The 17,703-nt window shown below is 39.2% G+C and overlaps 1 protein-coding gene across 1 annotated transcript in view; it reads right to left on the bottom strand.

The window, feature by feature from the left end:
- LOC127574026 (A-kinase anchor protein 7-like) overlaps nt 1–11,945 on the bottom strand; it is a 49,837-nt gene extending 37,892 nt beyond the window's left edge. The window contains exons 1-3 of the mRNA XM_052022619.1: nt 11,864–11,945; nt 8,750–8,827; nt 4,252–4,409 (exon numbers count right to left, since the gene is read on the bottom strand). Of these exons, the coding sequence (XP_051878579.1) occupies nt 4,252–4,409; nt 8,750–8,827; nt 11,864–11,891 (264 nt within the window). The 5' untranslated portion in view covers nt 11,892–11,945. The remainder of the gene's footprint in view (nt 1–4,251; nt 4,410–8,749; nt 8,828–11,863) is intronic.
- Nucleotides 11,946–17,703: the final 5,758 nt, after the last annotated feature.

Below are 17,703 nucleotides of genomic sequence, written 5' to 3'. Positions count from 1 at the left end.
GGGGCCCTGGCAGAGATTTTTGTATCTTCTTTAGCCATGGCTGAAGCACTGGAAGACAGGAAAGTGGCTAACATGCCATTATTTAAGAAGGGCTGCAAGGACACACAAGGGAATGACAAGCTGGTGAGCAAGTTACCGGAGGGGATTTTGACAGACAGGATCTATCTGCACTTGGAACATCAAGGACTGATTAGGAATAGTTTCCATGGCTGTGAGCATGAGAAATTGTGTCTCATGAATACGTCTGAGTTTTTTTTGAATGGGCGGCCACAAGAATTAGACCATAGATATAGGAGCAGAATTAGGCCATTTGGCCCAGTCTGCTCCACCATTCAATCATGGCTGATTTTTTTTTCTCTCAACCCCATTCTCCCACTTTCTACCCCTTTACCAATCAATAACTTATCAATCTCTGCCTTAAATACACCCAATAATTTGGCCTCCACAGCCCCCTGTGGCAACAGATTCACCACTCATTGCCTGAAGAAATTCCTCATCTCAGTTTTAAAGGGACATCCCTTTATTTTGAGGCTGCCCCTTCAGATCAAAGACTCTCCTACTACTGGAAACATCCTCTCCATATACACTCCTTCCAGGCCTTTCAGTATTTGGTAGATTTCAATGAGATCTCCCCTCATCCTTCTGAACGCCATCGAGTACAGACCCAGAGCCATCAAACGCTCCTCATATGTTAAGCCTTTCATTCGCAGGATCATTCCTACGAACCTCCTCTGGATTCTCTCCAGGGCCAGCACATCTTTCCTTAGATATGGGGCCCAAAATTGCTCGCAATATTCCAAATGCATTCTTAACAACACCTTATAAAGCCTCAGCAGAACATCATTGATTTTATATTGTATTCTTATATTATATATTAGCTTATGTAATATTGCTTATATTATATATTAGCATACAAAATGAATGCTAACATTGTATTTGCCTTCCTTCTACTGACTCAATCTGCAAATTAACCTTAAGGGAATCCTGAACTGGGACAGCCAAGTGCATTTGCACCTCTGATTCCTGAATTCTCTCCCCATTTTGAAAATAGTCTACACCTTTATTCTTTCTACCAAAGTGCAGAACTCCACACTTCCCTACACTATTCCATCTGCCACTTTTGTCCACTCTCCTAACTTGTCCAAGTCCTTCTGCAGACTCCCTGCCTCTGCAACACTACATCCATCCACCCATCTTTATGTCATCTGCAAACTTGGCCACAATGCCATCAATTCCATCATCCAGATCATTAATGTATAAAGTGAAAAACCGTAGTCCCAACACTGGCCCCTGCGGAACTTCACTAGACACTGGCCGCCATCTGGAAAAGGACCCCTTCATCACCACTCTCTGCCTTCTGCCAATCAGCCAATCTTCTATCCATGCTGGTACCTTGCCTCTAACAACATAGGCCCTTAACTTGTTTTGCAGTCTCATGCACGGTACCTTGTCAAATGCCTTGTGAGAATCCAAGTAAATAATGTCCACCGACTCTTTGATCTAACCTGCTTGATACCTCCGAAGAATTCAAATAAATTTGTCAGACAAGATCTCCCTTTAATGAAACCATGCTGACTTCACCTTATTTTATCATGCACTTCCAAGTACTCTGAACTTCCATTCTTAATAATGGAGTCCAAAATCTTAACAACCACTGAGGTCAAGCTAATCGGCCTATAATTTCCCATCTTTTGCCTCCCTCCCTTCTTAAACAGGGGTGTTATATTTATCATTTTCCAGTCCTCTGGGACCCTTCCCAACTCTAGTGATTCTTGAAAAATCACTACCAATGCCTGCACAATCTCAGCAGCTAGCTCTTTCAGAACTCTTGGATGTAGTCCATATGGTTCAGGTGATGTATCCACCTTCAGCTTCCCAAACACCTTTCTGGCATGTTAGTGATGTCTTCCACTGTGAAGACAGACAAAATATCTATTCAGTTTCTCCACCATTTCTTGGTTCACCATTACTACTTCTCCAGCATTATTTTCCAGCAGTCCAATGTCCACTCCTGCTTCTCTCAATGTATTCAGAAAGGAACTTTTAGAATAGGCTTTTATATTATTGGATGGTTTACTCTCATCTTCTGCACCCCCCATGGCTTTAGTTGTCATCTGTTGGTTTTTAAAGGCATACCAATCATCTGACTTCCCACTAACTTTCACCATCTCTTTTGCTTTTATGCTGTCTCTGACTTCCCTCGTCAGCCATTGTTACCTCAACCTCCTCTTAGTGAGTTTCTTCTTCCTTGGGATGAAATTCTGCTCTCCCCCGAATTATTCCCAGAAACTCTTACTATTGCTGCTCCAGTTTTCCCTGCTAGGATGTCCTTCCAACCAACTCATTTCAGCTCCTCCCTCATGCCTCTGTAGTGATCTTTACTCAACTGTAATATCGTTACAGCTGATTTCAGCTTCTCCCTCTCAAATTGCAGGATAAATTCCATCATATTATGGTTATTGCCTCCTTAGGGTTCCTTCACCTTAAGTTTCCTAATCAAGTCTGCCTCATTACAAAACACTAAATCCAGAATTGCTTCTTGGGCTCTACCACAAGCTGCTCTAAAAAGCCATCTCATAGGCATTGTTCAAAGTCCTTCTCTTGGGATCCAGTACCATCCTAATTTTTCCAATCTACCTGCATTTTGAAGTCCCGTCATGACCACTGCAATATTGCCCTTTTAAGATGCCTTTTCTATCTCCTGTTGTAATTTGTACCCCATATCCTGGCGACTATTCGGAGGCCTGCATACAACTCCCATCAGGGAGTTTTTATCCTTGCAGTTTCTTAACTCTACCCACAAGGATTCTACATCTTCTGATCCTATGTCACTTCTTGACAAGGATTTGATTTCATTTTTTCCTTAAACCAACAGAGCCACCCCACCCCCTCTGCCTGCCTTTTCAATAGGATGTGTATCCTTGGATATTTAGCTCCCAGCTGTGATCTTCTTTCGCCCATGACTCTGATGCCCACAATGTCATACCTGCCAATTTCTAACTGCACTACAAGCTCATCTACTTTATTTCAAATATAACACCTTTAGTCCTGTACTCACCACCCCTCTTCTCAAAATTACAGTTGTCTAGGACACGAGACTGCACCTGGAATATTGTGTATAGTTCTGGTTGCCATACTACAGGAAAGATGTGATTAAGCTAGAGAGGATGCAGAAAAGATTCACATGGATGATGCTGGGACAGGAGGGTCAAGTTACAAAAGGCTTTATTCCCCCTGGAGAGGAGGCCGGGGAGTGGCCTTATAGAAGTTCATAAAATTATGAGGAGCCTCGATAAGGTGGATGGTCATAGTCTTTCTCACAGGAGGAAGAGTTTAAAAGTAGAGGGCATAGGTTTAAGGAGAGAGAGGAAAGATTTAAAGGGGACCAGAGAGAAAAGATCCCCCCACACAGGGTGGTGGGCATATGGAATGAGCTGCCAGAGGAAGTGGTAGAGACAGGTATGATCACATTGTTCAAAAGACATTTGCACAGGTTCAAAGACAGGAAATATTTAGAATGATATGGACCAAATGTAGGCAAATTTCACTAGCTCAGGAAGGCACTTCAATGACATGGACATTGGGCCGAAGGACCTGTTTCCATCCTGTATAACTCCAACTATTTTCTTCACACACAATAAAAAAAAATCAAAGAAAGCTAGAAGTTTATAAACAGATTTTGACTTGCCTTCACCAAAGTATTTTACCTGGCCAACTCTCCACCCTACAATGTCCCTTTATGCTGATTGAGTACAGTGGAACTGCTTCTCACATAAATGAAACCAGAAATGCAATATTCGGAGGACATCAATGTCAAGTCTCATTGCACTGGGGATATGATCCTGTACTGATGAGAAATGCAGCCTCCATCTTAATCACCAAAATGTTAATGTAGCAGCGACAGTACAGAAGGATTTTAATGGTAGCAGCATTTTCCCCTTACCATGGAGTTCCCCATTTCAAGTACATTGCAGATAATAAAAAAAAGCAAAGGGACAGAATGTATCCAGAGCACTCAGCTGATAGCATTGGTAGACTTGCACAGCCTGTTAATGAATAACCCTGAAAAGACAGTCAGTAGGGAGTAAATTAATTTAATATTACCTAAAAGATAATCAAGGCCATTCACAAAACAGTTCCAAGTTTCCTGCTGACTGCTGCAAAAGTAATTTGTAATCTAAACAACTGAACAAATTCCAAACTCCAGAGACAGATGAGGCACACCTGCAAATTTCCAGTGCATACCAATACCTTTGGATTTGTCACAGGTATTGAGACAAAATAATTTGGTGGCTTTCTTCTTCCTTCCCCTGCTGGAAGGCTTTTTCCTCCCATTTCATGTGTTCGTTTTCTTTTCTGCTTTGGAGGTTGCGTCTTGTGACTTCTTTGTCCACTTACTTGGTCGTGAACTAAATAAAAAGTGAATTATTGATAATTTTATCTGCTTAGTTTTCTGCACAAAGACAATAATTTGAAAAAAAAATCAAATTTCCAAGATTACTCAATTGTATTTGAAGAGTGAAAAGTGAAACAATCAGGGGTAATCCCACTTAAGGGACACAAAAAAAAAATGCTACAATAGCAATAACAAGCAGCTTATTTTAGTCATCAAATATAATGCAGAAAAAAGTTCTCTCCATACTCCATTACCAAGTGATATCTTATATCTTCAGGTCAACCAACTTATCTAGAGATCCAATTTATATGAAGATCATATCTTCAGGTTCTAACGAACTGGCCAGAGTGTTCAAGGACATCTTCAACCTCTTATTGCTACAGTCTGAGGTTCCCACCCACTTCTAAAGGGCATCAATTATACCAGTGCCCAAGAAGAGCAGGGCAAGCTGCCTCAATGACTATTGCCCGGTAGCACTCACATCTACCATAATGAAGTGCTTCAGGGAAGCGGTACAGGAGCCTAAAGACCCACACTCAACAATTCAGGATCAGCTCCTTCCCCTCCATCATCAGATTTCTGAACAGTCCATGAACATTACCTCATTATTCCTTTCTTTTTGCACTATATATTCTGTAATTTACAGTTATTTTTATGTCTTGCACTGTACTGCTGCCACAAAACAACAAATTTCACCTCATACAAGACAGTGATAATAAACCAGATTCTGAATCACCAGCAGCAAGACCCAATTTCCAACATCAGCCTGATGCTTATTATGACCGACTAAACCCATCGGATGAAGAATATAGCAACTGAGTGAGAGAAAGCTAAAACTACGCTCAAATTGTCAATGTCAAAAGGCATTAGTGACTTTGATGAAACTATCTCAACAATATCACTGAACCAAAATATTCCTTCCCTTTATTCTTTTCCCTAAAGGCATTCTTTTTCTTCAAACCTTCTCAGAACAGGAAACTAAAACACAGCTGACACACTTAAAACAATTTTAAAAATTGTTTTGATTTCTACTTTGAGCAATTCAGAGTATCTTTTGGGGAGTCTCTCAAAATCCACTTACGTTTGTGGTTAACCTTACTGAAAGATCTCAAACCCTACATGGTCATTGCCATTCTCCAGCAGTGAAGTTCCACAAACAACTAAGATAAATCACATTAATCCATTTAGGTACAATGCATTTCCATTGAACTGACAACATCTTCCATTTATAGTCTTTAGCTCAGTAATAATAATCCCAAGACATGCTACAAGAGTGTAATCAGAAAAAAATGTCAAAAGCTACACAAGGTTTCAGGCCAATCAATAAGAACTGTCCAACAGGTTTTAAGGAACATCTTAAGAAGGAGGAAAGGGAGTTTGAGGGGGAATTCCAGACTTCAGACCCTAGGCAGCCAAGACCTTCGCCAATAATTGAATTAAAATATGCAAGACGTTACAGATGTCTTGGAGCAATGGAGAGGGTCATGGGGATAGAAGAGCAAATCCATCTTAGGATTCAGAAAGAAAATGAGAATTGTAAAACTGGCATTGCCAAGTAATTTGCCAATATTGGTCAACAAGCACAGGCATGATGAGTGAATGGGATTTAGCACAAGTAAGCAAACAACAGATGTGGATGTGCTCAATTTTTACAAAATGTAGAAAACAGTCAAAGGGTCAGTGAAAATAAAGGAATGGATGAGGGTTTCAGCAGATGAGATGAGACAGTGTGGAGATGAGAAATATTGTAGAATAACAAGTAGGTAATCTCTATGATAATGAGTTATAAACTCATTTATAACTTAAAAAAGTTGAGCCAAAAATCAAAGCAATAATCAAAACAATTTGATGCCCCATGTTGGGATAATTTAACTCTCCTGATTTTTAAATCGACATTGAAACTGAAATCAGTACATTTAATTTAAAAAATTAAAAACTTTAAATTAAAAGTTTTCCAAGAGTCAAGTAACATTTTGCAAAATCTTCTACATCAATAAAAGTTAATTTTTTCTATTTGCCTTTTGATCAAACACACTGCAGTCCCTTGGGTATTATTAAGCTCGTTAAGAGTTGCTGCATCTATACCCAGCTAATGCATGGGTTGTCCTGCCTGATACAGTACTTAGTGTTCAGCCGCAACCTTTCCAGATGGAGTAAACAATCAAGATTCAGAGCAGCACAACTCAGAACACATTTATAAGTTTACTGAAACTAAGTAACACTACAACTAATATGTTATATTAATTATTCTGTTCTACATAAGGTATTACAAAAGCTACAAAATTTACTAAAGGATATGACAATAAATGCCACACTCTACAATAAACTAAACTACTAGGCACTGCTGCAGCTATTGTACTCCAATAACCTTACACAGTTCTTAAACTCTTAACTGCAACTTTGGCTCCCACATAATTACCTCCAACTTTGATTCTGGACACAACTCACCTTAGTGATCAAAACCTGCCTTTATAGTTGTCCGCAGTTTCCTTGCAAGTTTCCAAAATTTACCCTAAATACTACCTTTTACAATGTAAAGGAATCACGCCCATGACAACTGATTAACACAAACCCCTCTTTGTGATTGCTGCTTCTATGTTCAGTTTATGCTTCATGGCCATGCATCCTAATCCAAATAGACCGGTGTTATCAATTTTCACAGAAGGTTTGTTTTGATGGGGAAGTTTATCAGCAACTTGAAAATAATCAAATTCCACAGACAATCAGACTATGGAGAAAACATTACACAAATTATGTCCTTGGGTTAATCTTGTTTGTGAATGAATAAGCTGAAAAAAAAAATTCTATGTGCAGCCTTTTATGTTCAGAAAGTTGTTTTAAAGAACTCCCATGGTCTCTTAGAGCTGGGTAAGATTTTGGTCAATCATGTCCTCCTGATCGAACCCATCTCCTAACTGAATTGGAGAGTAATCAACTAAAATGCATCTTCTAATGGTAGAGACATTGGGAAGCAGAAGATGAACCACTTGAAAGAATGTTCAGCCTATGAACACTTACAGGAGCCATATCATTTATGAGGCTATTCCAGTTGCATTTCTGGACAATGATGACTCCCTTGCATGCCAAGATATTAAATGGTAATATAATTCCAAGTCAGTAGAAAGTAATTAGGATCCCTCATGGTCATAGACATTAACTGACACTTGAGATATTGTACATCTGTCAAGCCTGAACACCAAAGTCAAGCTTCATGCGGACACTGCTTCATTACTTGAGGAATTACAAAATAGGAGGGAGATGAACATTGCAAATATTAGTGAATATTTCACTTCTGGCCTTGGAATGGAGGAAAGATCAGTGAAGCAGCAGCTACAGATGACTGTCTTTGGATGGTGCCTTGTAGAACTATTACATTCCCAAAGACTTGGTTTGGCCTGAGTTTTACTGAAGCCATATTTGGGTGTATATTACCTTGCAAGGACAGTAACATATGTTACTTCAGCAAATCGGTTCACATTCATTTTTTTTAACCAAGGCTACAATGAGGTCCAGAGCCAAATGGTCCTGTCAAAACCATGAAGCAAGCATGTTGTTGCTGTGCTTCACTGGTGAACCCTCCACTTTCCCTGTCACTGGATAGTTAATTGGCTGGGTAGATTAATCTACTGTGTGAAGAAAGTGCCAGAATTCACCCTCGGTCAGTCCTGTCATTAGATGTCAGTGCTATTGCTATCTTGGAATTGCTAATTCCATAGCACAGTACAAAAGGTGAGATGTTGACAGTGTCCATAGCCTTAACTCCATTTCATGATGCCGTGTGGAATTACAGAATTTGCTGGAGATTGGTATGTGATAGCGCAGAGCACAAAAAGATGCTGAGAAATGTCATCCACTGAGCACCTCTGGGATCAAATGCAAACACTTCAGCCTCCAGTCTTCTGAGTTCAAGCATGGAACTCTAACATCCATGAAGAGATTCATGAAGTTTCCTCTATCTATTGGTTGCTCAATTTTTCAGGATCATTTTCAAGTAGATGTAACAAAACTGCAGACTGCTGACTTGATCATCTGGTTGCTAATCACTTAGACCTATCAAATGCATACAAATTTTGCTCTTTAGCATGCACATAACCCTACAATGTAGCTTTGCACCCCATTTTTAGGCATGGCTAATGACGCAATAATCTTTTCATATTCCTCATTGAGCCAGAGCAGTCATCTCGTTTGATGGTAATGGAGGAATGAGGGGTATGATGGGCCATGAGATTATAGATTGTTGCAGCATAAAACCCCATTCTATTGAGGGACCGTGGGCTATCACATTATTACTCAAAAGGAAATATCTAACTTCTTAGCTGAATCAGTCATGGGGGCAGATGTACAAAATCTCACCTTCAAACAGTTCTTTAATATCCGTCTCAAAAAATGGAAATTCTGCAAGCTCCTCCAAAGTCTGAGAGCAAACTTCCTCTGGAACAGAAAATAAAATGGGTTTAAGTAAACTCTACATAGAATGGTGCTGCCAACAGCAGTTTCCTATTTCAGTGGGTTTAAACATGCACGAACAACACAAATAATTGCAAATAATTCTCTTCAAATGGGATGAGCAAGAAACAGCTGACATTCCACTGGGAAGAAATTGGACACTTATTCTAATACATCACGAATTGGTGGTCACTATGTACAGGTGTGGGTTACAAGATGCCCTTGATTCTATTCTAACTGTGCCAGCTTTGGGTTGTTTTAATGGTGCTATAATAGTTGGAGAGAACTTTGCTAGTCTAGGTTCTTGCTCACCCTATGCACATTACAGATATAAACCAAGGCAACATTTAATTCCACTCCCCTCTAACATCGAACTTAATGCAAAAGCTGTGATATATGTTACAACTGTCTCAATTTGAAATGAAATTACTTGTACACGGAATAAGAATGCTAGCAACTAAACTCCATCTTTGGTCAGCAGCCAGATTGTCGAATACAATCTCACACAATGTAACTGAAATTAATTATTAAATACCCATAACATTCTGAACAAGTAGATTATTTAAATATTCATATCCTGACCAGACAGGCAAAAAGGAGATTATATTTAATAGATTACACTACGTCACTGCAGTTTTCTTGTCTCCTAGTTGTGCTTGTAACATATTCAGGAAGCCATGAATGAAAACTTTACATAACAGGACAAGGGTGACTTGAATTGTGGAAAACCCATATTGTTCTTCCACCATCTACCTCCATCCCCAAACCAAGGGTATTGAAGGTTTGAAACATTAAATCCAACCTTTTAATCAGAAGTATCACAATTCTGAACTACTTAACCATCATTCCCCCTCACTTTTACCACCAACTTCAAGTAGCTACAACTTTCAACCTATTCCATATCTTCCATTATCACAATCCCATACACAATGTGGTCATCACCTTGCATTTCTTCCAAAACCTAATACGAAGTACATGAAACAGTTTCTGCCTGGCCTTAGGCACAGCTTTAGATAATGGCATACCTTCAGCAGCTCACCTCCCACTATTCCTAGCCACCAGGTTGTAACATTACTATTTTCATTCTCTAAAACCCTATCACTTTCTCCCATCACATTCTCTCTGTAACTCCCTTTCAGAATTCATATGTTCAATATTTCTACATCACAAAATTTACATTCTCTGACCCACATTGGCATCCAAATTTTATAAAATATCTTACAAACAATGAGGTACTCAGGAGCTTCTGAAACTGTGGTAGGTTACCTTTAATACAAGTCTTCCTTTCCAAATCATCCTTTTACTCCTTCACCACTGCTGCCCACCCTCAATCCCAAATGTTGCCCAGTTGAAATATTTGTCCAAGATTCAACCAAGTTAAAAACACATTTTAGAGAGAAACCACATAAACATAATGAAGATCAAGAAATGGGGTTCTGTGAAAATGTAAACAGTGACATAATTTGAACAGAATACTAAAATATTAAATAACCAATGTTTTTATGTCAGCACAACATTGTGGGCCAAAGGGCCTGTATTGTGCTGTAGTATTCTATGTTCTATATGTTATACATAGCATAACTCAGTATCATTTTCTCCCCCCAGAGGATACTTCCTGCCCATGCACCAAAGGGAAGGATCCGAAGAACATGAGTAAGTTAGACAATGTACCACAAGCAATAAATTCTCTCTTCAGTAGCTCAGCAATCAACTGTTCTGCAGTATTATTTCAAAGTTAGTGTTCCAGATCAAATGCTGAATGCATTTTCAGCATCAAGATCAAGAATTCTGCAGACGAGAAAACACAAAAGGCAATGAGTCTCAAGTGTTGGGCATTTTCATACACAATCAGCTTAATAATACTGGTAGTTTAGCCCACTCATAGAGCTGGCTACTGAATGATGCCCAGCAGAATGTTTACCGATGAAGCAGCTCTTAAACAGGAAAGGATTTTTGATACAAGGTCTGATATATAAAACTACTTCCTTTCCAAACTGCAGACTATGGCCACCATCTGTAAGGAGTTTGTATGTTCTCCCCGTCTGCGTGGGTTTCCTCCGGGTGCTCTGGTTTCCTCCCACATTCCAAAGACATACGTGTTAGGAAGTTGTGGCTATGCTATGTTGGCACTGTAAGCATGGTGACACTTGCAGGCTACCCCCAGAACATTCTACTCAAAGATGCATTTCACTATGTTTCGATGTACATGTGACTAATAAAGAAATCTTATTTTATGCATGAAAGATTGAGAGTGGGAGCATTGCACTGATGGCCTTTGCTTCACTACACAACTTGCTTCAAGCACCTGAAGCATTTTAAACAACAAATCATTCTTTCTTATCTCTTTCAAAGAATGTTAGATCATGTTTATCTAATTAGCATTTCTATTCATTGACTCTGTAGAAAATTAGTCTAAGAGATCATCCAATTAACTATTAAGATTTAGTCTGTATTAATATTAAACGTTATGGGGTCAATCATAAGATACCTCTTCAGTGTAAAAAAAACTCCATTCACACATCGAAAAAAAATCACAGCTCCCTTTGCGTGAAAATGGTACAACTTTAAAACCAGGTACAGTTTACACATTCAGGTTAGGGTTAGAATATTTTACAGTGCACATGTAAAATGTGTGAGAATATGTTGTCAAAGTTTTTCTTTTTTAAAAAAAGCAGGATTAATATGATACTGAAGCAAAAACAGTACTAAATTTGTATGAACCATTGACTAAAACATTTTTGAATAATGCATTCAAGTGCTGCAGTTTGGGAACTAAATCTAGATTATGGAGAATACAAAAGACAGCCTACTTAACAAAAAAGGCAAGAGGCCAAAACTGTGGGGGAAATTGGAAAAGGCTGGGCTCTTTTGATTAAACAGTGACAAAAAGCAAGAGAACGTTACTGCTCTGATAAATCAGAAAACAAATAAGATACTTCTTCTGATTAACATCCAATGAGTATATATGATATTCCTCAGAAATGTATGCTTTTTGTTAGAGTATAGAAAGGAACGCCTCACCAGAAGTACTGCCATTCGCAGAATCCATGATTTCGCTTTAAAGAACTAACTAGCTGAAAAGCAAATGTTGATAGGGTAAGAAGAGGGGTGGGGTCAGGAACGAAGTAGGTAACAAGGGGAGGGAAAAGGGTGGAGGTAAAAGGAGAGGGGAATAACTGAATAGCAGTCACGGTAGCTTAAGTGAGCTGACCAGCGCCCAACTCTGCTCATAAGATTGTATGATTTCATCAAACAACAAAACAACCACTCTCTAACGAGCTCCACGAATGCGCGCACTTCCCCAGTGAACAACCAGGACAGTGTGAGCAGGTGACAACCCCTAGTCCACACGTGGTCTCGCCCCTTCCTCATCGGGGCATCTTTCATGACCAATCCAAAACCCCGCCCCCTGGTTGACCACGTCTGCCTTTTGAATTGGATCCAAACGGTACTAAAGTCTTCTTGGTGATTATGATAGGCAGAGGAGGTGTTTCTATACATTTATCAACGTCGAGTCGCATTCTGCAACTTTTCATAAACACCGGCTGAAAGCTAGGGTCATCTTATTTTGTTGCACATTGATGCTTCGTGGGTTTAAGTGGTTTTCTGGTTTATTTTAATCAGGAATAGGTTTTTAAATTTCTTTAACCATCGCTATCTGGGGAAAAATGCACACCTTGGCTTCCCAATGATGTTAAAATACGGAAGTAGTATTTTTTCTATAGCGAAGGAATTAAAAATTTTATTGTGGGTTCAATGGGCTTTTCACCTTCCTCTATTGGTTGCTGTTTACACCTGGAATACCAAACAAGGCGAGTTGTGTGTTTAATGGCGCTGACAAGGTTAATGTCTGCTAACAAAATCACATATTTATTTATTATAGCACATTTTAAAAGCATTTCACGGAGATATTATCACACAAAATTTTGGCCCAGTCGCTCAAGGATGCATCACCAAATCTTAGTCAAAGAGGTGGATCTTATTGTCACATCTTTGCAGCTGGATAAAACTTTGGTTCGGCTGCACTGAAGTATTGTGTACAATTCTGGTCACCCCATTCCAGGAAAGATGTGGTGGCTTTGGAAAGGGTGTAGAATAGGTTTACCAGGATGCTGCCTGGATTAGAGGGTATGAGCTATAAGGAGAGATTGGACAAACTTGAGTTGTTTTCTCTGGAATGTCGAAGGCTGAGGGGAGACCTGATAGAAATTTATAAGATAATGAGAGGCAAAGATAGGGTAGACTGTCAGAATCTTTTTCCCAGGCTAGAAACGTCAAATACTACAGGATATGCATTAGGTGAGAAGGGGAAAATTTTGTTTTACACAGAGAGTGCTAGGTGCCTGGAATGAGCTGCCAGGGGTCATGCTGGAAGCAGATACAATAAGGCATTTAAAAGGCTTTGAAATGAGCAATGACTATGCAGGGAATGGAGCGATATGGATCATGTGCAGTCAGAAGAAATTTAGTTTAATTTGGCATCATGTTCGGTACAGATATCGTGGGCTGTAGGGCCGGTTCCTGTGCTGTACTGTTCTGTGTTCTATCTTAAGAGGGTAGAATTGTGAAAATGCTTAGAAGGGAATTTCAGGACTAGCAGTTTCAGCTGCTGAAGGCGGAGCCATAAGTAGAGGAGTGATTGAAAAACAATGACCAGGAGGACAGAAGTAGAGGAATAAGATCTCATATTGTTGTAGGAAGATGTGAAGAAAGGTCCTACAGGGCGTGAGACTCTCAAAAGCAACACTTAGTTTAAATTGGAGTGCAAACCAGCTCCATGATTTCGTCAAATTGGTTTTCTATAGCTGTCTGTTCATGTTAGACACAATGTTGTGATCGTTTGTAGATACAGCAGTTTAGTGAATGAAATCACTTTGAATTTCTCACCAAATGCCTTCACGATGGCACAGCTTGATAAGTAAATAACGTTTCAGCTTTGAGCTAAGTGAGCATTTAATTAGACTTTGTCGCCATGAACCTAATGTAGCATGGTGACCTTTAATTAGATGTGGCACTAAAAGCCATTTACACAGAAGCTCAAATTAAGTTCATGACCATTGATTTCAAATGAATTCTATCTTCTCAGCAGTTAATTGTGTAATATCCCTCAAGTGCACCTGCATTGCTGTCTGATGTGTCCATGTTTTGTTCAAGGAAAAAGACTGTCTGAGTCTCAAATTATTTTGATTCACTGTTGCTCACAAGCGTTATGAAATATAAATTCACTCTGCTATAAGGAGCTAACTTGGCGTGTTTTAACCATTTGCTTGTGGTAGTTTTAATTTGGCAATTTTCATTTTCTCTTTACACAAGATTAAATGGTGCATATTAGTGAAGCATGAACAACAGACAGGACTGAAAGAGCAAGATGTAATTATATATATAAAAAACATTTCAAATGAGAATGGAACAACATTACAACAAGTGGATGGGGCAGCAGGCTCATCTATTTGTGTTAAATATGGATAATGAAGGTCATTTGTCCTATCAGCCATCCTCAAACAAAAACTGCTGCCAGCACTACTGTCTCCAAAGAACTACTCTCTTCTGCTAAGAATTAATTTATCATGTGTATAGCAAAAACAGAAAATGCTTGTAATATTCATCATACCAAACATGTCAGATTGTGATGAGGTGGAGTTTCAGCAATGGGGCACATTTAACAATACAAGTGTAAATTGTAGCCTAAATTTGCTGTCTTTTAAGTTACTTTAGCCAAGTATCTGCTCTTTTTTTGCAAAACTGTCATAAACCAATGCAATCGGGTAGCTTGTTAGAGCTTAATTCTTCTTAGAAGTTTTGAGTTTTTAAAATCCTCATTTGAATCGTCACCTGGTACAATTTAAGTAGTCCAGCTGTAAGTCAATTTCCGAAATAAAGTGTGTTGTTATTTGGTGTCTCAGCCCTTTAAATTACCCTGTTTTGAACAACTGAAATTGATTCCCAATTGTCATAACTATTAACAATTTCTGTTGGGGTACAATAGTCTGTTTTCTAATCATTTTAAGTTGTATTCAGAAGCTTAAGTTATTGCAGCCGTTTTTTTAAAGAAAAGCTTCCTCAGAGGTTCACAAACAGGTGCAGTTAGCAAAAGCTTGCAAAGGTGAGTAATTTGATCAGGACTTTCATAGTTTCATGAGCACAGCCAATTTCTGGCACAATTATTTTAATTTTGAGCAAACGATCATGGAAATTTATAGAACAGAATTTGTGATTAAACTTCCACTATCTTTTATGCTGGTTGGCCAATTCCAGGAGAATTGAACTGATGGGTGGTGTTGGGGAGATAATGCAACTTGGTGGAAATTCCAGCCAAATTCTGGTTCAAACTTAGTATAACTAATATACTTCTGTCTTTTATTCATTTTTGTTTTCAGTAGTCAGTTTTCTAAAAATTTATCTGTAATTTTCCTTGTGTCCTGAATCAAAATCTGAGGCAATTTAATTGTCAGGAATTAGCGGTGAATGTAACCCAGTGTTGCAGAAGATGTCATCAGGTTTGTAGTTACTGAGCCTGGTGTTACTGAGACAGCCTTTAAGTACAAAAAATGAATGGGACAGATGGACCAAATAAATGCTTTATTTCTTTGCCAGACTATCGGTCTTATAATTAGGCATTTTCTTGTAAATTGTTGGATTTATTTTTGGCCAATCTTAGTTTTCTGGACATCTTAAAATTTTGAAAAGAAACAATTCGTATAATTTTTTAGGTAATTTATTGAAAATTGTGTGGAAGACTTGGTATATTGAATGTAAAGTGATATGTCTTGGCATGTTTTTGCAACACATGTATTTGCTTTTCCTCCACTTAGTTTAGATGCAGTGGAGAAGAAGCTGATGTTATTGAAAGTTATTTCTTCTCTCCACCCCTAGAATTTTCTGTTTTATTCCCCGGATGACAGCACCAGATGTGGAGTACCAGTCCTAAGGAACCACTGGCTTCAATAGGAGCAAAAAACTGCAGGTGCTGGAAGTCTGAAACAAAAACAGAATGCTGGAAGCCCTCAGCAGGGCAGGCAGCATCAGTGGGTCAAGAACTGGAAAAGTGAGAAGACAAGCATGTTTAAGGGAGGAGGTGGGGTGGAGAGAACAAAGGAAAAGTTTATGATTACTTTAAAATTGAAATTTGAAAATAGGAAGGAAAAATGAAACAAATTGAAGCAGGGAGATATAACCCCATCTGTGGAGAGAAAGAAAAGCTGTTGGATTTAATAATTTCAGATAACCCCCTTTTTAGATAAGATAAGATATCTTTATTAGTCACATGTACATCAAAACACACAGTGAAATGCATCTTTTGCGTAGAGTGTTCTGGGTGCAGCCCACAAGTGTTGCCACACTTCCGGCGCCAACATAGCATGTATACTCCTGATGTATTCATCCACAATAAAATCAAAGGTGGCAAAGGTATTATTTGCTTGTGAATGAACAGTCAGAAAGACTGCTCATTCCCTGGTGAAGCCAGTTGGTTAGCAGTAGGGGAAAAACAATGTGACAGGAAGAGATTCACAAAGTTGGCCCTCACACTGGCATTGTGTCAGAAGGTTGGTGAGAATAGGATGGAACAGTTTGATCTGATACAATTAGCAGAACAAAGAAGGCTTGACAGAAGTATAGAAAGTGTAGGAAGGTATTGGAAATTAGGAGGGCAAAGAGGGAGCATGAAATATCACTGGTGGACAAATTAAGGAAAATCTCCAAAGAACTTTAAAGGCAAGAGAGTAACCAGGGAAGAATGGGGCCAATTTATAAAGGACCAAAGGGGCAATTGGATTGAATTTTTTGAAGAGGTAACAAGTCTATTGGTGAGGGGAGTGTAATTAATGTAGTCTGCATGGACTTCAGTAAGGCACTTGTAAAGGTCCCACATTGGAGACTAATTCAAAGGATTAGAGCTCATGGGATCCGGGGCAAGTTGGTCAATTGGTACCAAAATTGGCTAGGTTATATGAAGCAGAGAGTGATAGAGGAGGATTGGAAGTTTGTTGTGTACCACAAGGATCAGTACTGGGACTCTTACAGTTGTTATATACCTTAACAATTTGGATGTGACTTTATGCAGAATGATTAGTAAGTTTTCCAATGACATGAGAATTGGTGGTGTCAGGCTACAGGATGATATTGATGAGTTGGTAAGATGAGCAAAGCAAACACAGTTAGAATTTAATCCTGAGAAGTATGAAGTGATGCATTGTGAAGGACTAAGAAGGCTGATCCATTTACAGTTACTGGTAGGCCCCTGGGGAAAATTGAGAAATGGAGGAGCCTTGTGTACAAGTCTGAGGATCCTTGTAGATGGCAGCTTGGGTAGATAAGGTGGTGAAGAATTCTTGAAGGTGGCATAGGCATTCTTGCCTTCATTAGCTAGCATAAAATATAAGAGCAGGGAGGTATGGTACAGCTTGGTTAGGCCACAGCTGGAGTATGGTGTGTAGTTCTGGTTGCATACTGAAGGCAGGATGTGATTGCACTCGAGAGGATGCAGAGGAGATTCACCAGGATATTGCCTGGAATGGATCATGTCTGTTTTGAGGAGAGACTGCATAGGCTGGTTTTGCTTTCCTGGCAGTTGAGAAGGCTGAAGGGGAGTCTAATTGAGATCTACTGAACTGAGGGGCATAGATAGGGTGGATAGTAAAAAACTTTTCCCCATGGCAGAGTTACCTAAAATTAGAGGCCATGGGGTTAAGGTGAGGGATAGAAGGTTTTTCAGGGAATCTGAGGTAGATTTTTTTTCCACCCAGAAGGTAGTTAGAATCTGAAACACAGTTTCTGAGGGGGTGGTGAAGGAGAGATTCTGGCATTTAAGAAGTATCTAGAGGAGCGCTTGAATCACCAAAGCACAGAGGCTGTGAGCCAAG

The sequence above is a fragment of the Pristis pectinata genome, chromosome 9, assembly GCF_009764475.1.
Source record: "Pristis pectinata isolate sPriPec2 chromosome 9, sPriPec2.1.pri, whole genome shotgun sequence".
Lineage (NCBI taxonomy): Eukaryota > Metazoa > Chordata > Chondrichthyes > Rhinopristiformes > Pristidae > Pristis > Pristis pectinata.
This window is presented reverse-complemented; position numbering and strand designations above follow the sequence as displayed.